At 33.4% G+C, this 21,536-nt stretch overlaps 2 protein-coding genes across 2 annotated transcripts; both read right to left on the bottom strand.

Annotated features, from left to right (window-relative positions):
- Window positions 1-376: 376 nt before the first annotated feature.
- LOC109789329 (uncharacterized) lies at window positions 377-3,781 on the bottom strand. Its single transcript, XM_083061573.1, has one exon. The coding sequence runs from the start codon at window positions 3,779-3,781 to the stop codon at window positions 377-379; it is 3,405 nt and encodes a 1,134-aa protein (XP_082917699.1).
- A 10,701-nt stretch (window positions 3,782-14,482) lies between these two features.
- Window positions 14,483-20,126, bottom strand: LOC109818941 (transcription factor MYB33). Its single transcript, XM_083062420.1, has 5 exons — window positions 19,882-20,126; window positions 19,601-19,715; window positions 17,560-17,948; window positions 15,407-16,403; window positions 14,483-15,085 (listed from the first exon to the last, which is right to left on the bottom strand). Exons 3-5 carry the CDS (start codon window positions 17,929-17,931, stop codon window positions 14,802-14,804), a joined length of 1,653 nt encoding a protein of 550 aa, XP_082918546.1. The 5' UTR covers window positions 17,932-17,948; window positions 19,601-19,715; window positions 19,882-20,126; the 3' UTR covers window positions 14,483-14,801.
- Window positions 20,127-21,536: the final 1,410 nt, after the last annotated feature.

Here is a 21,536-nt window from a genome sequence, read left to right as displayed (position 1 = left end):
GCGCAAGCCTTAACCCTGCCAGTAGCGCTTCGTATTCGGCTTGATTGTTTGAAGCTTTAAACGCAAATCGTAAGGATTGCTCAAGAATCAATCCTGTTGGTCCCTCCAAAATTATACCAGCACCGCTGCCCTGGTTGTTCGAGGAGCCATCCACATGCATCATCCATAAATCATTCTCGAAACAACCCCTTGGCTGTAACTCATTAACAAACTCTGCCAAATACTGGGACTTGATCGGCCCTCGTGGCTCAAATCCAATGTCAAACTCTGATAACTCGATCGACCAAGCCATCATCCTTCCTGCCAATTCTGGTTTACGTAATACTTTAGCTATTGGGCAATTAGTTCGAACGACGACATGGTGACTCTGAAAATACTACCGGAGGCGCCGAGCGGTGTGTACAAGTCCCAGTGCCACCTTTTCCAAAAGCTGGTATCTTGTTTCAGCCTCTTGTAGCATGCGACTGATGAAGTAAATGGGTTGTTGTCCTCCCTTTTCTTGAACTAGCACTGTACTTATTGCATCATTTGATACACACAAATAGACTACAATCGGTAACTTCAGGTCGGGTTTGGAGAGTATAGGTGGTGAACCAAGACGCTCCTTTAAAGTTCGAAAAGCCTCTTCACATTCAACAGACCATTCAAATTTTTGCGCTTTTCTTAGCAATCCCACAATAGGTTTCGTAATTTCGGCCAAGCAAGGAAGGAATCGTGACAACGCTGTAAGCCGACCTGTTAACTGTTGAACTTGTTTAAGGTTTTGAGGGCTTACCATGTTGATGATTGTCGTACACTTGTCAGGATTAGCTTCAATACCCCTTGCCGATAGCATAAAGCCGAGGAATTTTCCCCCAGACACTCCGAACACGCATTTCTCCGGGTTGAGTCTCATGTCATATTTGCGCAACTGATGGAACGCCTCCGATAGGTCTACTATGTGCCGATCAATGCTTATGGATTTAACAACCATATCGTCCACGTATACCTCCATGTTCCTGCCTATTTGGTGTTGAAAAATTTTGTTCATCAATCTTTGATACGTTGCCCCTGCATTTTTCAACCCAAAAGGCATTACCTGATAGCAGTAATTGGCCGAATCAGTTATAAAAGTTGTTTTCTCCTCATCTCGGGGATGCATGGGGATTTGGTTATATCCCGAGTAAGCATCAAGAAAGGTCAAAATTCCATGACCCGAGGCTCCATCAACTAATCGATCTATGTTTGGAAGTGGATAAGCATCCTTAGGACATGCCTTGTTGAGACTTGTGTAATCAGTGCACATTCTCCACTTCCCACTCGACTTTTTCACCATCACCACATTTGCTAACCAAGTGGTGTAATGGACCTCCCGAATGAATCCGGCATCAAGCAACTTGGCCACCTCCGTTTCAACCGCAAGCTTTCTTTCGGTCCCCATTTTTCTTTTACGCTGCGCGATTGGTCTTGCTTCGGCACAAATTGATAACTTATGACACATAACCTTCGGGTCCACACCCGGCATGTCAGAAGGTGTCCATGCAAAAAGATATTTATTCTCTACTATAACCTTACATAGGGCCGAACGGTCATCTTCGGACATATCTGCACCGACGTATGTAACCTGCTCAGGACGTAAACCTATCTGAAAATGTACTTTAGACTCGATCGGCTCCACACGCTCTTCATTATTCATTCTTGGATCAAGATCCCACACAGCCTCCTCTACTAGTGCCGAAGCGTTCACAGTATGAATTCTGTTTGACTTCGATTTTCTCTCTTCCAATGGTAAAACTCGCAAACTAGCATAATAACATTCTCTAGCAGCCTTCTGATCGGCATGAATTGTGATTATTTTCCCTTTGTCAGATGGAAACTTCATCGCCAAATGTGGTGTTGAGACAATAGCTCCCAATGCATTCAAAGACGGTCTGCCAAGGAGGATATTATATGAAGTGCTAGCATCAACCACAATATACTTTACTTGAACTTCTCTGCTTTCCTGTTCGTCAAAACAAAAACGTGTGAAGAGTTTGATATACCCTCGAGTACTGACTCTCTCTCCTGCAAAACCAACCAACGGGTCGTCATAAGGGAGCAATTCCTTTTCAAAAATACCTAACTGTTTGAAAGTATTCCAATATAATATGTCTGCCGAAATTCCCTGATTGACCAATGTTTTCTTAACAATGCAATTGTGGATCTCCACGCTGATAACCATCGGATCATCTTGCTCCGGATCAATACCCTTGAAATCGACATCAGTAAAAGTTATTGATGGTAATCTCCGCGAAGGCTGTCTGTGTACAACATTAACCGATCGAATTGCTCTAAGATGCCTCTTTTGAGCCGAGGACGTTGAGCCTCCACCAGCAAATCCTCCTGCTATAGTATTAATCACCCTCCTATGCGATGGTGCCGAGGTATCTTTTCTTTCCCGTGATCTACTTCTTTTTCGTGACCTGCTTCTTTCACGAGGAACTCTATCGGAACGGTCCTGCCTGCGCCGATCTTGATACCGAGGTTGATATGAGCGGGTTTGGGATGATCCAGTCCGGTCCACAAAATTTTGCAATTTGCCTTGCTTAATCAAATCTTCAATTTTGTCCCTAAGGGCTGCGCACTCATCGGTAGAATGTCCACCATTACGATGATACCGACAAGACTTACTAGTGTCTGCACGTGGTGGTGTAGCTGCCCTTTTTGGGATTTTCAATACTTCTGAAGCTAGGGCTCGCTCAAGTACTGTCGTACGATTGGTGTTGAGTGGAGTATACTGGGTATACTTCGGACCTCGAGTAGGCCGATCTCGAAGGGATATCTCCTTGCCTCGTCCCCTGTACGGCTGTTCTGTCTGCTTTTCTATCTTGCTTGAAGATTCAACTCGGGCTTGGTTACGAAATTCTGCCAATTCCTCCATTTGCATGTACTTATCAGCCCTTCTCCTTAAATCATTCATGTCCAACGGAGGTTTTTTACAAATACTATTAACAAACGGCCTAGGTTTTAAAGCTGTTGTGAGATGATGCAATGCAACAGCAGGATTAAGATCTCGAATCTCCAATGCAGCCTTATTAAATCGATCCATAAACGTCCGAAGAGACTCCTTTTTGTCCTGCCTAATACCAACCAGAGACAAAGATGTTAAACTATGAGAACGACTTGTTGCAAATTGAATAACAAATTGCGAAGATAATGTGTTGAATGAGTCAATGGAATTAGGTGGAAGACGAGTGAACCAACTGAGAGCTCTACCTTTGAGAGACGTGGGAAAAATCCTACACAACGCAGCATCATCTGTCGTACTCAAAGTCACTTGTGTCAGAAAAACATCCAAATGTTCATCAGGATCAGTGGTACCATCATATTTATCAATAGGCAGAGCCTTCCAATTATCCATTAAGGGGAGTTGCATAATGGAGGAAGTGAAAGGATGTCGGTGTGATCCAACAGTGGTTGCATCTGCAGGACGACCCACAGTAGGTAAAGCCGAAGGAAACTTCTCAGGGGCCGCTGCCGAAGCATGAGGAGCCGAGGTATGCATCGTATAGGACCGATACGATCCCTGAGTTTGTGTGTTGGTGACATGAGTAGGTTTCCATGAAGTATCCTGACTTTTCAACGCCTCATTTTCATCCCTCAAGGCCGAAAGCTCCTTTGCATCCTTCTCTCTTTGTTGTTTCATTAACTCCATCTCTTGTTTCAACAGTCGCACCGTTTCAGAAAGATCAGTTTCATCCACCACTTCAACATGCTCTTCATTAGGACGATCTTGCGTGTTTGTTCTCCTAGTTATCGGCATTGTTCCAACCACTAATTTCCAACCAACTTCGCTCTTCTAAAAACTTCCAACCACTAATTACCCTAGATTTCCGTGCTTGTGCTGACTTGAGCGTCGGAGTGCCTTTTGCAGGTACAAAACCTTTTACTCACATTGGATTGGAGCACTAGTTTGGAGTACTCGTTCGGCCTTTCAGAATACGAGAAGACTACTGGTGTATCCTATTTACAGGTACAGAAACGTACTATGTTGGAGGATCACCTCATGAGCTTGGCTGATAGTGAAGATTGATCAAGCTTCAATAAGACTCTAGCATTGATCATGTTTGTAATGGTCATATTCCTTTTCCACGCAGGGGTAATTGATCATGTCGCTAAGGACGCTTTCTTTGCTTGGGACCTACATGCAAGAAGTCTCGAACCTTTAATTCTTACTGACACCCTATTTTCAGTTGACCTTTGCAACCAGAAGACAGGGAAGACTATGAGATGCTGCTATCCAATGTTGTTCGTATGGGCAAATAATACTCACTTCTACGCTAACAGCCATATGGGAGCGTTGCCAGATCCTTTGAGGAGCTTCTCCAAGATTCCATGCTTGAGGAAGCATGCAACGGAGTGGAAGGGTGAAATGGAGAGTCGCCTTACCATTAACTCAACGTATCCATGGTTCCATTTTGAAAGTGTTCTAATCTGGTGTGGAGATTTTTCGAGTGTTCCTCTGATGGGTCTGAGAGGATGCATTGCCCACTCCTCAAAGCTAGCACCAAGGAAGCTTATGAGGACTTAGACTTTGCCAACATCCAAGGAGCTCGGCAGTTTATGTTTCCTTTATTCTCCTAAATAGCATAGCATGACGAGTGTCATCAGGAAGGTTTAGGATAAACCAGTCTATCTTGGAGATGATGAGCTTGGAAAGCCAAGGATAGCTTTTTCCGATGACTATGATCGATGGAGAAGTGAGCGAGGGGTGTCTAGTGCAACTGAACTAGCCACTAAAGTAGAAAGCAGCCAGCAATCACATTTCGATGCCTTAACCAAGACCTTGGAGATTCTTAAGGCTCAAGCTAAAGCCTTGGAAGAAAAGGATGAAGAATCCTGCCTTGTTATAGATGGTCTAGAGAGGCAATGCAAGAAGAAAGACATGGATATCAAGCGGCTCAAAGAAGAGTGTGCTGACAAAAATGAAGAGATCACTCGTGCAAGGAAAATGCAGAGATCTAAACTGGATGATTAACTTTAAGGAGCTATAGCGAGAATAGCACAACTCGAAGTCAAGATCAAAGCACAGGTACAACTAATGAAGCTAATGCAAGAGGACCTATCAGAGACCCGATTTAAGGCTCAAAAATGGTGGGAAGTTTGCCAGCAACGAACCACCGCCCTCTCCGATCTAAAGCAAAGAGAAAAGAGGGGGTATGAGCAGTTACGAGAACTCACAACTCAGAGGGATCAAGCTCTTAATGAGGTTCAAGAACTGGGCGTCATGGCCCAATTTCATCAATAAAAGGTGAAGGAAGCACATTCAGCTTGCGACCAGATGAGTCAAGTTGTACATCTATAAAAAAATTATTATATGTTTATAAAAAATAATATTATAAAATATTTTATTATTCGCACTTAACAAATTTTTTGGATCCGTAACTAGGTTCAAGCACCCAGGTCAATTATTGTTATGTCTTGCTTCCCCGAAGATCTATAACAAAAAGGTTGGGAGAGGGAGCTCAAATGTTGGCAGTGGGGAGCTCTAGGGATGATTTTCATTTACAAAGTTTTTAGGGCCTTTTGAAAGGAAAAGTGAAACTTAAGAGGGGAAAAATAAAAGAAAATTAAAATAATTAAAATTGAAACGATAATAAAATTGAAAAAAGAAATTATAATAAATTTTTTATATAATTTTGAATTTTTAACTTGGAACTTAAAAATTAAAAAAAAAATTTAAATATTTAGTACGAGAATTTAATGAGTTTTGAAAGAACTAATATTTTGCATGTAATGCACAGGCATTTTTTTATATATGATAATATTTTTAATGAGTTATATATATAATACGTTTGAAATAAAAATTATATTTAAAATTTGTACAAATATATATTTTTTACATATAAATTATATTTTAAATTTATGATAATATATATATATATATATATATATATATATATTAGAAGGAAAAAATTATATATTGATAATTTATTTTAAAATTAATTTTTATGCGTAATTAATTAAGATAAATAAAAAAATCAAGTAAGATAAGAATTTAAAAAAATTCCTACGAATCCTCTCGTTGAAAGAAAGTCCAAAAAATACTCTTGTGAAAGATAATAATTTATGTTTAATATATAAGGATTGATTTGTGAGATTAAAGTTAGACTAGACAAGAGGAAAAAATGGGAATATTTGAAATTAGAGGGAACTGAAATATTCATTAAGTTAAACGCCGGAGAAAAAAAAGTCTAGTTTAAAGGTAAATAATGACATCTTTAATAAATGAAGGTTAACAATGTCATATTTTACATACATTTTTTGCGGTTAAAACATCGATGCTTATAAATGTCATATTTTAATTAAAAAAAATGGTAGTTCTAAAATTGTCGTATTTTAAGGTAAATAATGGCAGCTTCTTTAAACTACCATATTTAATTAGATTTTTGTGTAATGTTTATATATATATATATATATATATATATATATATATATATATATATATATATATATATATATCATGGTTTTTAAAATTGGATCGAACTAGCCGGTCGAGTGGTTCGACCGAAAATCAGCCATTAACCAGTTTGGTTGGCCCTAAAAACTGTTTTGCAACGAACCAGTGAAAAATTGTTAGAATTGGTCAAATCGATCCAATTACATTTTTTTTAAGTTTAATTTAAAAATTTTAATAAAAATACATAGTTAATAAAAAAATTATAAATTGGAATAACTTATTTTTAATACTTGTCTTATAAATATAATTTATTTATTTATGTTAATTTTTTATTTTTCATACCTTCATTTTTAATAATCTATATTATATTAATTTAATAGTTTTTATTCTAAATGTAAACATATTATTATCATTGGATCATTTTATATTTATTAAATTTAAACTTAAATATTCTATTATATTTACTTTATAATTTTACGTATAATTAAATGTTAAGAACCTATAATGCTTTATCTTAATTTTGTGTTATAAAATTATAATATTATATTTATTTAATATTACTTTGTATTGATAATAATTATTATTATTTTATTAATATCGGTTTGATTGTAATTCAACTAGAGTTGAACAATTGAACTTTTAATCAATACCTAGATGTTCAATGGCTGGTCCCATTTTAAAATTATTGATAATATATATATATAGAGAGATAGAGATATGAAGGATCAAATTACTTTAAAAGTAAATCTTGGTAAAATTACTTCACTCAATAACTCATTATGTATGTTAAATTTTATGATTTAATCGCTAAATTAAAAATTCTTAATGAATAGATCATGTCTACAATTTTTTTTAAAAAAATAAAAATTATATGATACTTCGCTATTTGTATTCAAATTAAGATTAAAATATTTTTATGATAATCCATCAATTTAAATTAATGACACAAAGTATCAAATAATTTTTAAATTTAAAAAAGTTGTAGACTTATATGCATTAAGAACTTTTAATTCAACGATTGAATTAAAATTTAACAAATACCATGAGTTATTGAGTGAAGTAACTTTACCAAGAGTTACTCTTGGAATAATTTGACCCTCCTGTATATATGAGGAGGGACCCACTTACACCAAGAGTAAGTTTTGGAAGACTTACTTCACTCAATAAATCATGTTCTTTAATCAAATTTCAACGATCCAATCGTTAAATTAAAATTTCTTAATGTAGAAATCAAGTTTACAAATATTTAAAAAAAATTGAAAATAATATGATATTTCATTATATAAATTCAACTCAATGTATAAAATATTTTTATGATTATTTGTGAATTTTAAGTAATAAAACGAAGTATCAAATAATTTTTAAATTTTTAAAAAAGTGTAGGCTTAATCTGTGGAATAAATACTTTTTAATTTAATGGTTGGGGTAAATACTTTTAACATATATATATATATATATATATATATATATATATATATATATGTATGTATGTATGTGTGTATGTATGCATATGGAGCTATCCAAGGAACGCATGTGTTATTATGATTGATGAGATGAGTAAATCATAACTTTTAGAAATAACTAATGGTTAATATCAAAACTCAATTATAGATACTTCCTTACAAGAATTTTACTATTGTTCTTTACACAACTATCTGAAGTTAGCGGAAAAACACACAGAAGGGGGGTTGAATGTGTGTGTGAATGAAGGAGTTTTAAAACGTTTCACAATAAGACTGTTTTTCGTCTAATGAAAATATTACTTTGAACACTTGAAACTATGCACTGTTGGCTCAGAAAAAGATTTTTCAGTCTGATGGATTATCTTCTGCTTGAAGAAGAGATTTCTTATTGGTAAAAATATTTTTCTAAGTAATAGGTTGAACAAATATATTTTTCATCTGGAAATGGTTACTGTAATAAGGATTTAATAAGTGGACGAAATTTGTAATGATGTAATAGTTAAATAAAATTTCATCTGAAAAGAAATAAACAGTGCACAATGTTTTTATACTGGTTCACTCGACCTGAGCTACGTCCAGTATCCTTCAACTGAAGGGTTCCACTAATCACAATGGATTACAAGTATTCTCAACCATTTATGGTTCGTCAACTTCACTTGCTGACGTTAGTATTCTTAACCACTTCTGGTTCCCTGAGTATTTTCAGTCACTCCTAGTTCGTCAACTTCACTCGCTAACGCTAATATTCTTAAATCACTTCTTGTTCTCTAAGTATTCTTTCAAATAGCTTCTTCAGGCTTTACAATAGATGAATGGTTTGAGTGTGTGTATAACTCTCACAGAGAGGATAATATGGTTTCTACACTCGCTAAGGTATTCAACCTTAGTTTTACAAGGATATGTGTTTAAAGTGTGTATGTAACTCTTGCAGGGAGGGTAGGGTAATTTCTACACTCACTAAGATAAACTATCTTAGTTTTTACACAAATATACAAGACTGTACAGGAAGAGATGTAAAATTGTTTTGATGTTCATTTTTCTCATTTCTTCGCTTCTCTTCTATTCTTTTCTCAGGTCTTGATATTTATAGCCTTGTGATAAATATTCCTGTTGTTTGAATTTGAATGTGTCCGTTGAGGCGGAGCTTCCCATTGGTGCAGATAGCAGTTCATTCATGGCTATGTAGATCCTCCATTTAATGCATTTGATCTTGCATTAAATGTTTGCTTGCCAAATCTAAGTTACATGAAGTCCTTTATGTAGTTTTTTTTCTTTTATGTCTGACTTCAATCATAACCTAGGTAGGTATTTCTTTTTTCTTTCCATTAGTGTAGCTGCAGGGGCGTTGTCTTTTTATGAAAAGTAGGTGTACTTGCTCTGCCACTCATAGCTTTACCTTGTGAATTCGCGCTCTTTTATTTTTTCTTCTTTTCCTTTCATATTTTTTATGACTCCGTGTGTTCTTCTTATGAATGTAGACGATATATGATATTTCTCGTTGTGAATAGTGGACTTCAGACGCATTTCGACATTCTTCGTGTTTGTCTGGAAATTTGAGTCTCCGTCTAAGAGATAGACTTTGACTTTTCCTTTTGTCTGGTCAGCTGTGCAGACTTTTAACTCCGTCTAGGATGCTTCGTCTTAGATTATTCATCGTCTGATGTTTTGAACTTCGTCTAGTTGACCATTAGGCTCCAACTTTGTCTTGTTCTTAACTTAGCCTTGTTTGATGCTTATTTTGGCCTTTCATCTAATACTTCAAGACTTTGTCTTCTAGTATGCTTTGTCTTATATTATGCTTTTGTCCATGTTTTAGTCTTGATGCTTGATCATTTCGTTTGATGTTTCATTCATCTCATCCAGACATGGTGTGTACTCTATTTTTCAGTCTATTCTTATATTTATCTGACATACTAACACACGTTAGAAATAACAAAATGCATTATATTTTATCTTATTCAAAATCTTACAGGAAATTGTTTTGCCTGACTTAACACTATCATCATCATCATTACCCACCACCGTCACTAAAACAGTTATTGTTATCGCCACCACCCTTACTAGCGTTGACAACAACAATGGTGGTGGTATCAATAATAAAGATGGCGATAATGATGACAATGGTCATTATTGTCACCACTACAAGAAAAATACAAATTTCTGACGAAAAATTTCTGACGAATATGGATCCGTTGAAAATTTTATATTTTCTGACCGAAAATTTTGGACGGAATTTTCCGTTTGAAATTTTCTGTTAGAAATTTCTTACGAAAATATAAATCCGTCAGAAATTTTTGATGGAAACTTTCCGAGAGAAAATTCCGTTGAAAATTTCTGAAAAAATATTCCGTCAAAAATTTTTGACAGATTTATATTTCCGTCGAAAATTTCATACGGAAATATAAATTCGTTGGAAATTTCTTATTTTTAATTTCTTATTTTTTATTTTATTTTTAATTCTTATTTTCATTTTCTAAAATTGGAATTTTTATTTTTAATTTTTATTTTTTATGTAATCATTTTTAACTACTTTTTATTTTTTTTAAAAAAAGATAAATAATTATCTTAGGTGTCACCTACAACAATTACGTACTATTATCGTATTGATATTTAACACCTCTAAAAAATTTTTGTTTTTTAAAATAAATATTATTTATCTACCTTAAAATAATCAAACTAGCGAATTTATATTTTAGAGGGATGAAAATCTAAGAAAAATATTTTACTTATTTTACAAGTAGGAAACAATCTTTATAAATCTTACAAGGATGAAAAATAAAGAAAAAAATTTACAAAGAACAAAATCAAAATCACCCATCTTATAGGGACTAAAATATATTTAAACCTTCTAAAATTAATATTTTCGATCTTAACAATTATTTTAAATAAATACTATTTATTTTTAGATATTTATAAACTACTTAGAGATGTTAGTATATTTTCTTTAAAATTATAGTAAGCAAGTTCAAGTGTGAATATTTTCATATTTGTGTATTTCATGAGTTTTCTATTAAATAATTAGTGCATATATTAGTTTATTTAACATAAATAGTAGTTTTATATTTTAGAAGAAAAAAAATAATTTTTTTATTTTCTAGAAGTAATAAGCTTAAAATTACACACACACACACACACATATATAAAATATAGGAGGTTATAATTATACCGATGTAATTTTTACTAAGTATTACGCCGCTCAATAACTTTATATTAAATGTGAATTTTGTAAATCCAATCGTTAAATTGAAAGTTCATATCACTTTATACGTGTATATCAAATTTTGTTAAAGTTAAACAACAACTGGAAGGTAATCAAAGTGTTCATATTTTAGTGTATTTTGAAATGAATATATTACATCAATTTTTTTTATAATAAATCATCTTGGATTAATATAACATTTTGTATATATGATTTAAGAGTAAAGAATTTTCAATTTAACGGTTGGATTTATAAAATTCACATTTAATATAAAGTTATTGAGCGGTGTAATACTTAGTAAAATTTACACCGGTGTAATTATAAACCCCCTATATACAAAATGTTAATAACTTTATATTGAATGTGAATTTTGTAAATCCAGCCGTTAAATTGAAAATTCTTTACTCTTAAATCATATATACAAAATGTTATATTAATCTAAGATGATTTATTATAAAACAAAATTAAATCTGTCAGAAAATTTATATTTTCGATAAGAAAAATTTTGTAGGAAAAGCTATATTATTGATGAAATTTATATTTGTCGAAAATGTAAGAATTAGTTTTAAATTTGATATGAAAATATTATGATATAATTAGATAAGATTTTAAGTTAGTATTTTATTAATGGTTGATAATTAAAAAATAAAACAAGAATAAATACATTTTTTGAATTTTATATGTCTTATTTAAGATAACTTACAAAATAACTCTTGGTAAAGTTATTCTGCTCAATAACTCAAAGTGTGTGTTGAATTTCATCAATCCAATTAATTGTTAAATTAAAAGTTATTAAATTTTACTAATAATTAATATATAAAAATTTAATTAGCTTTGGAATAAATTATTTGCTAATTAACAACATAATTGAAACATTAATTATTTTAAATTATTTAACTAAAATCTTATTGACAATTTACTATATGATCTTAATATTTTTGTATATCTAATATCTAGTTTTAAATTTGATATGAGAACATTATGATATAATTAGATAAGATTTTAAGTTAGTATTTTATTTATGGTTGATAATTAGAAAATAAAACAAGGATAAATACATTTTTTGAATTTTATATGTTTGATTTAAGGTTAATAAATATATCAAATTAATTTTTTTTTGGTGTTGTAAATATATTAAATTAATTAATAATTTGTTTAAAATGTTAAAATTTAATTTATAAGTATGTAATAAATAACTATTTATAATTTTATAAATTATATTATCATTATAAATTATAAAATTAAATAATTTAAATTATAATTTTAAATAAAAATAAGTAGATGTTAATTATAAAAGTAAGTACATATAAATAAAGAATAATTAAATATATTATTATTATTATTATTATTATTATTATTTATAATATAAAATTATTATATATTATTATTATAGTACAAGTATGAGATTGTATATTTGAGGATAACTTAAATGAATTAATTTGTACAAGTTATACTGACAACATACATATACATTTCAGTAGCTTACTCATCAAAACTTCATAGTTAAGCGTGCTTGACCTGGAGTAGTACATGGATGGGTGACCTTTTGGAAAGTTTTCCAGAAATTGTGCAAGTAAGGATAAATAAACAGTGAAATGTCGTGAAATAGAACCCTTGAGAGGCTAAATATGAGGGTTGTTACATTAATAAATTTATTAAAATTAAAAAAAAAATTATAATTTTCGTTGAAAATTTCCGACGGATTAAATTATTTTCGATGGATTTTTTTTTTCGACGCCACATTTTCTGAAGGATTTAAATCCGTCGGGAAAAAAAAATCCGTCGAATATTTACTTGTTTCCGTCAGATATTTTCGTCGAAAATCAGCATTTTTCTTGTAGTGCACCACTATCATTATCGTTGTTGTCATTGTCATTGTTGACAGTGGTGGTGTAGGCAACAATGGTAACAATGACAACAAGGTTGATGACATTGTTATCACCACAACTACCATCATCGCTACCTCCACCACCACCACCAACTTGGTGGCAACAGTGATAATGGCTACAACAATAATGACGATGGTGGTGGTTTAGGCTCGATAGTGGCAGTGGAGGTAACAATGATGATGGTGTTGTTGTTGCTACTGGTAGTTGTAGCAGTGGACAGTAGTGATGTTGATAGTTGTGAAAGAGATAATAGTAATATAATCTTGTAAGAGAATATATATAATTAAGTTATTAATTATTTTTATTAATAATTTAAAGGCTATTATTTACTCCTTTCATCTCTTATAATAAGACATGTTCTCATTTGATACGCTCTCTTTCTCCCTGCCTCCCCCCCCTCTCTCTCACTCTCACTCTCACTCTCTCTCTCTCTCTATATATATATATATATATATATATATATATATATATAAGGAGGGAGAGAGATGAAGAATCCACTTAGTCTAAAAGTAAATCTTAATAAAAATAAATTACTTAATAACTTATGTTTTACATTGAATATCAACAATCCAACTGTTGAATTAAAAGTTCTTAATACATAAATCAAATCTATAATTTTTTTGAAAAAATAAAATAATATAATGCTTTATTTCATTAATTCAAATTAATAGATAATCATAAAAATATTTTATACATTGCTTTCAATTTATATAATATAGTATTATATGATTTTCAAATTTTTATAAAAATTATAAATTTAATCTATACATTTAAAATTTTTAATTCAATAATTAAATTATTAAAATTTAATATACAAAATGAGTTATTGAGTGAAATAACTCTATCCAAACTTACTCAAAGTAATTGTGTACCTCCACACACAATAAATATAATATAGGTACACCCAGAGTAAATGTAGCATTGGTATACACACATATGTAATATTGGTTCCTTAGCTTCAAATATGTTTTAAGTGGTCTTTCTTTTAGTACAACTTTCAAGTGAGCATGCATGATCATGCTTTCGGCTAGGTAACAACCAAGTTCTGTTCTCCTATTAATTGTTTGACATGATCGTGGTCAGCTAATAACGAGCAACTTGAACAATTTATTGTTTTTAGGCGACAGCTTACACTACCATATTTCCGTGTGGTAGCCATTTTAAACATTTTGCAAGTTAACCATACTACAATATATAAATGAAACTTAAAAGTTTTCAGATATATTAATATTTTTGGCATAATAATATCCTCCTTCCATTCCATTTTGACATTTAAAATTTAGTACAAGAATTGACAAATACAATTAATACGTCTGATTTCATAAATAACTAAATTATGTAACTTTTCAATATATCCTAAACTTTTTATAATATGATACGGAAAAAAAAATTAATGTTGCATTCATATCGTAAAACTATAATAAAATTGAAATTGACAAAAATTGTTAACGTCAAACAAAATGAAATGGACCGACTAAATGACAAAATCAGTTAAAAAAAAAAAAAAGATATAGGGAAGAAATTCGCGACATTCCATCCAGCTATGCAGTCCAATGTTTCAACTGCAATCTTGTTCTACAAATTAATCGGAAGTTTGCAAAAGCATTTGTGTACACAAGATTCATGGTGGTATACAACACATGAAATACCCAAAAACAATTGACAAAGCCACTAGAAAACACAAGTCTGACCATTTCTTTGGTTCTATAAATCACACCCACATAAAATCTTTCTCGGTCCAAGAAATATTAACATGGGGCGACCATGTTAAAAAAATCAACACAAATCAACTAGTAGAAGGGTTTCAAATCTCATATCTCATTTAAGTTTTTTTAACCAATCATTGCAGTTGCACAAGAACCAAACCCCCACATTTGACTTGACTTGGAAGTTCCAGCAGTCACATGCTTATGATCAGTGGCTAAATCATCTCCAAGGCCAAGGGTCGTCGTAGCATCCGTTGTGAAGGCTAGGTTCTTGCCATGCCCAGAACTCAGGTCATGCCAATCTGAAGCAAGCAAGAAGTCTGGACGTGTAATATTCAACAGGGACAGTGTTTGATTTTCACCATTAGGAGTCCAAACCTCGTCAACAGACTCTAATTTCAGAATGTCGCCTGCACGTGAATTAAGGAATTAGGGGGGACTTTACAAAGAATAAATATAGATCATTAGTAACTAACAAAGTTAACACAGGAATTAAAGAGAAAACCAACACATGCATTTTCATTAAAACTGACAAATAAATTTGTAGTGAAGTGATTTGCAAACTCTATCGTATAAAATAAGTATTAACAAGTTTTCAGGGACCCTAATATACCATGAAATATCCAAAATAATTAAGAAGTTTCAGAATGAGCTAAAGAAGTATGTGCACATGTATAGATGTGAAATATTTCCAATATCATCTTCCATGCCGCACATTGAAAATTACTAACCATTAAAGGTCTGAACGGGTAGCTGTTTGTCCAATGAATTTGCATTTGCATTAAGAGCAGGGCACTCGTTCAATATTGAAGTTGCACCAAATGGGGATACCGGATCAGCATAGTCTTCCCATTCTGTCTCGTGCACATTCAAAGCAGAGCTGTCTGCTCTGTCACCAGGGGTTGCAGTAGAAGAATTTGAACTCTTGTCGGAACAATGGTTCTTTGAACTGCTCAGAGTCCTTGCTTGATAAAGTAAAGCATCCAGAAGGCCACTATTTTGTGGAGAAGAACAATCTGACTCCAGAGTACTAATTGGTGTAGGAGACTGAATGAAATCATCAACTGACTCGAGCAAAGAAGGTGGGGGAGATGTACCCCAGCTACCTAAATCAAGTTCTGGATATTGGAGTGAAGGGAGCTCCAACTTCACAGCCTCATAAGTTGGCTTAGAAGTAGAGGAATTGCCATTTGAAAGTGAATGGCTGTAACAAATTGAGCTGTGCGAGGAGGGACCAGGATCAAGGGGTGCTGGCATTCCAAATGATTGTGCTATCTCATCAGAATTATTATCCCGAATTTGATCAAATGGATATAAACCATTTCTGCTCATATCACTGGAATCAATAAATGGTATTGTTGACTCTCTAAGACGCTTATGCTTAGGTGATGTTGGTGGCACAAAACTACAATACTGAGAAGAATCAAAACCTTTCAGCATATTGCCATAGACAGAAATATCAGAAAGCTCAGGCATATAAGGTATGATTCCCTGATTATCCTTCAGACTGTCAAATATAGAATCTTGTATCTCATAACTGTTTTTCTGCAAGAAATCAGGATGCATTTTATTGTCCCCATTAAGTCCACCAGAGCTTTGGCTATGTTGACTCTCTTGTAAAGCTTGTAAACACACTTCTGGTGGATAAAGTGGCAATCCAGCCCGTTGACGCCTCTTGATCCGGGTGTTCCAGTAGTTTTTTATCTCATTATCTGTACGACCAGGCAACTACAAGCAAAAGCAGTTAACCATTATAATGGATTAGTGGGGGCCGGGGGGCAGATAATATAGGAAAGAAATAATTGTAGGATAAACAGATTCCCACAATCAATATTTTGTGTGCAACACATGATAGCCATACTTGAAATGTTTTAATTCAAAGTACTGAAATATTTACCCACAAATTATTGTAAGTCGCTGAATAATTTAAAGCCCTAAAAATTATGAAGTGTATATGAATTAATTCAATATAAAAAATGACACTTCTCAAAATTCCATATACGCACATCACTATGATTACCATAGATGCAGAAATTCACACTTGTCTATTATCAACTGAAAACGCTTTATTTAATACAATGGTTGTGAACCAAGTCATTTTGTTCCTAGTCAAGGGGCAAGGGCATCCAATAGAATGTGACATAGGCAACCTTCTAAATCTTAAAAATGAATAGTCACCGTGATGTAATTTTATTATATACCATGTAAAAAAAAAAATTATTAGTAACCTGATTAGCAATTGAAGTTGTAGATTCAATTACAAATCAATTGCAAAGACAGAAAATTATTGTGTTGTAATGAATGTCTCCCAATTATCATACCATAGTACTGGTTATTGAAATCTTTAAATAAGTAAGATGATATCCAGAAAAATTTACAAAAGATTATTGATCGAGTAAAAAATTGACATAAAACATATTGCACCATTTTAATGATACTTATAGAGAAACGTGTCTTTGTGCATTAGGAATCTTACAACAGACATGTAATGTATTCTACCAAATTGGTTAGTGTAGACCTTTACGTCAGCTTATCACCTATTTGCATATAGTCATCCAAATGCAGTTTATTTATCAACAGTTTTCTTCATTTATGCATGTATTGGTCATTGTATGCCATCAAGAGATACAACTAGCTTGTCCCATACTTTTAGGAAGAAGTCTAAAAGATAAGAGGGTTATCAGATGTAAGTTCCTTGATACAATACAAAGACGTAACTGTAGTGACATCACTAATAGCAAATAGAATTTGAAGATTTCACAAAAAACAAATATATATATATATATATATATATATATATATATATATATATATAGACACACACATAAATTATAACTATAACTAACTTTGCAAGGCAAAGACAACTTTTACAAAATATGCTTACATGTGCTGCCATGCGTGCCCATTTGTTTCCCATTTTGGCATGAAGTTCAGCAATCAACCGCTCCTCTTCTGCAGTAAATGCACCTTTCTTCAAATTTGGCCTAAGATGATTAGCCCATCGCAGCCGACAACTTTTTCCGCAACGTAATAGCCCTGTGTGCTTCTGAACAGCATTCCAGTTCCCCTCCCCATGCTTCTTGACATAATCCACCAAAATATCATCTTCAGTTGATGTCCATGGTCCTTTCTTCAGAACAACGCCAGCACTTCCTTCAGAACCCTCATCATTCAGCTGTGCCCCATTCAGCTGTGCCCCAGTCTGATCATTGGGAAGCACCTCATCTTCATTAATGTCATTCTTCAATCGTCTCATCTTTTATTATATAATTTCTGCCAAAATATTTCACAACCACAAAGGAAAGCCTTAAAATTTATGAAAGCAAAACAGAGTAAAACCAAGGAAAGTCCTAAATTTGCTTTCAGTTTCACAGCCACTTCATTTTATTTTATTCCTTTATTTTTAGATATTTCTTTGGCATAGGGAAAGGAGCGACAAACCACATTAAGATAAAATGAGCAGAATAATAGTAAATCAATCACACAAAAAAACAGAGAAAACATAAAATAACCTTTATGAAGACACTTCAAAAGGTAAAAGAGAATTACCATGGCAGTTAAATTGAAACCAAAAATAATTGAAATCACCATATTACTCCCTCCATTCCATATAGATTAATGTTTAATGTTTTTGCATGTAAATTAAGAAAAACAACTATTCCAAGATAGTACTAGTATTTATTATAGGTTAATTTTACTAAAATATCCTTATTCTATTTATACTTATATAAATGCATTATTAGGTATTCCAATAAATAGTAGTATTTATTAGGAGTAATGATACACATAGATACGGAGTACAGTACATTTATTTTTTGTCCATCTCTCCATAATTAATAAATGTAATCAATGATCTGATCATTCTGATGGAGAAAGATAGCCACACAAATAATGTTGTAAAAATTGTTATACAAGTAAAATTTCTCATTTATTAGGGGCACAAGTTGAATAGAAACTCTAATATTTCATTGAAATTAAAACATCGATATGCGAATTTGTTTTGAATGCTAAAACATTTTATATAACACAAAAATTAAAATTGTTGCTTGAGACAAATTTAATGTTATCAACTAAATTAACCAACTTCTTTTTATCGTTAGTAGGTATTATTATAAAATGGACTAGAAGGAGTAAATCCATATAGAAGGGAGGGAGTATTATATTAACCAAGCAACTCCATCCCCTTATAAAGATGAACAACGCTAAGTAAAGCAATAAGCATAAATACCCAATAGCAAAGTTTCTACTTCAGCAAATCTGACTCCGAGTATTTAATGATACTCTCCTCTGGACCATGAAAGAAGGCACAAATTTCGCAGACCCAGAAAGGAAAAAAACCCATCACAATCCATTTAAGTGCGAAACTAATCATGCTTACCCATAATACCCAATAAGGAATCAAGCATATAGAAAATATGCTACCACTCATCACATGATCATTGCACACGGAAAACCACCGCACAGTTCCCATCCCTTAAAACCCACAACACAAACAAAGGCCAAGCACACACACACACAACACGGAATTCATTCTTCCCACCAACCCAACACCCCAAATCCGGTCACCACAACACAGTACACATTTATTACAATATTAATTATAACCCAGCAAAAAAGAGAAAAAAAAAAGTAAAAAAGTAAACGCATTTAATACTTTCGTTAGTACATTTATCAAGAAGGTTTTAAAAAACGGTCCATAAAAGTTCTTTGGGTTTTGCGGTTGTGTTTCTCCGCAATTTTCCGCAACAGTATTAAGCAACGCTACGAAACCCCACCACAATTTAATTAAGACGAATTAGAATTTTAATTTTAATTTTAATTTTAATATTTATATATATTTAATAGATCGAAAAATTCCACCACACAAATTTAAGGGCAGGACGAAAACAAGAAGGGGGAAAACAACGAACGCTACAAGACGATACCTCGGAATAGGACGCGACGCTAAAGTCCAAAAACGAATCGTTTTGGCGCGCGGCGAATCGGAAGCGAGTTGAGCTCAGAAACTGAATGGAACAGTGAAAAGTGAAAACCCTGTTCCTAAAATTGAAAGAAAGGAAATTAAAAAAATAATAACAATAATAATAATAAAACAAAAATTAATTTCATTTTCATGTTGTTAGCGAAAGCGACGCGGAAAATGGGAATGAACAGCGAAGGCGTCAAAACGGTGCGTTTGAGGCGTTTTCAGCCCTAAAAGACTAACCTCGGGATCGGAGCGAAAGCGAAAGGCGAAATTGGAGAATTGGAAGGAAATTGGAGATGAGGAATTCACAGCGACACTCGAATCTGTAGAGAGAGAGAGAGAGAGAGATGGGAATTGGTGAGTGAAGAGAGAGAGAGATAGATAGAGAGAGGTGGAAATGGAAAGGTGCTACTACCAACACCACCTTTCACTTCTTCAATGTTTCTAAATCAATGTTGTGTTGTACTCTCATTATTGAGTTCTTCAATTCCGAGCATTCATTTATACCTTTATTTATTAATTCTTTATTAATAAATCACAGAGGGTTTTAATTAATGTCTCGACAATTAAAATCATGTAGCTCTCTTTTCTTTTCGGATTTTAAAGAAATACTTAAAAATTTACCATACTCTATCCTTCTCCCTGTAAGTAATGCCTTACATTTGAGTTTTATATAAAAAAAAATTATAATTAAGAGAAGAAATTTTCTTCAAGATAATCAATCATAAAGATTAATTATTGATAAAATTAATAAATATTTTATATTAATAATATAATTATAAAAAAAAATACATAGTTAAGGAGAAGGATATTATAAAATAAGTTAGAATATTTTTTTTTTTTATAATTATGTTATTAATATAAAGTATCACTATTACAATATGTATATTCTACATCGATTTTGCAAAGTCATCTACATCGGTTCTTGTACTGTCTGAGTCGGAATCCGACCTGACTTCTCCACGCGGGACTAGTTGGCTATAATTCGAGCCAACCCCCTCTCCAAGGGTCACTCGGTCAATATCCGACCTGGCTTCACTGCATGACCCAGGTCACTCGGTCAATATCCGGCCTGGCTTCACTGCATGACCCAGGTCGGTTGTATTCCGACCCTACTCACCTAAGAGAACCTATTCGGCCAATGCCTGACTGGACCCTCAGTACAGGTCAAGTTGGTCGGGGGCTGACCCAACCTTCGCATATAGGAGCTATCCGATAGCAAGGACAAGGTCCCACTATCCCTCACCAAATATTTTCCGGATTAGAACGGTTAAGAAAATCCCTACATTCTCGGGGCCCATAAAGCTCGTAAACAAGAAACTATAAAAACGAAAAACCCTAGAGTTGAGAGGGTAGATTACACTTTTGAATGCTCTGGCTTTGAGGCTTGACCTAGGAAGAAACCCTAGTCCACCCTTTGGCCGGAACATTTTGGTGCCCACCGTGGGGCTACGCTGAAACTTTTCCTACGCCCCAAGTAATACAGAAGAACCTGCACTTTACCATGGCAAGAGGCGACACATCAAATAACGACTCACAACATCCTACCATGGAGGAGATGATGGCATTGATTAATGGCTTAAGGGAGGAGAATGCACGATCCAGGGAGAGAGAGGAGGCCATTCAACGAGAGAATGAAGAGATCAGGAGGCGAGCGGATGAGATGCAGGCCATGATAGCGGCCAGCGCCAGGACGGTGGAGGAAGATGTCATGATGGAAGTCCCTAGGGATTTTCGACCTTTCTCGGAAGCCATAGAGGCCGAGACCATCCCGAGGGATCATCGGGTTCCCCAAGTCGAGCCTTTCAATGGAACCCAGGATCCCAGTCAGCACTTGACAGATTTCCGAGCTCAGATGCTGATTTGTGGAGGGAGTATGGAAGTCCGTTGCAAGC

Source organism: Cajanus cajan, chromosome 8 (assembly GCF_000230855.2).
Source record: "Cajanus cajan strain Asha chromosome 8, NIPB_CcT2T_4, whole genome shotgun sequence".
Classification (NCBI taxonomy): domain Eukaryota; kingdom Viridiplantae; phylum Streptophyta; class Magnoliopsida; order Fabales; family Fabaceae; genus Cajanus; species Cajanus cajan.
This window is presented reverse-complemented; position numbering and strand designations above follow the sequence as displayed.

What these genes read in the sequence shown, in the direction of transcription:
- LOC109789329 (XM_083061573.1), bottom strand. Translation starts at nt 3,781, where the DNA reads ATGCCGATAACTAGGAGAACAAACACGCAAGATCGTCCTAATGAAGAG.
- LOC109818941 (XM_083062420.1), bottom strand. Translation starts at nt 17,931, where the DNA reads ATGAGACGATTGAAGAATGACATTAATGAAGATGAGGTGCTTCCCAAT. An exon ending in GGGCACGCATGGCAGCACAT is followed by an intron (nt 16,404 to 17,559) that starts GTAAGCATATTT and finishes TTTTGCTTGTAG; the next exon opens with TTGCCTGGTCGTACAGATAA. An exon ending in ACCCGTTCAGACCTTTAATG is followed by an intron (nt 15,086 to 15,406) that starts GTTAGTAATTTT and finishes ATTCACGTGCAG; the next exon opens with GCGACATTCTGAAATTAGAG.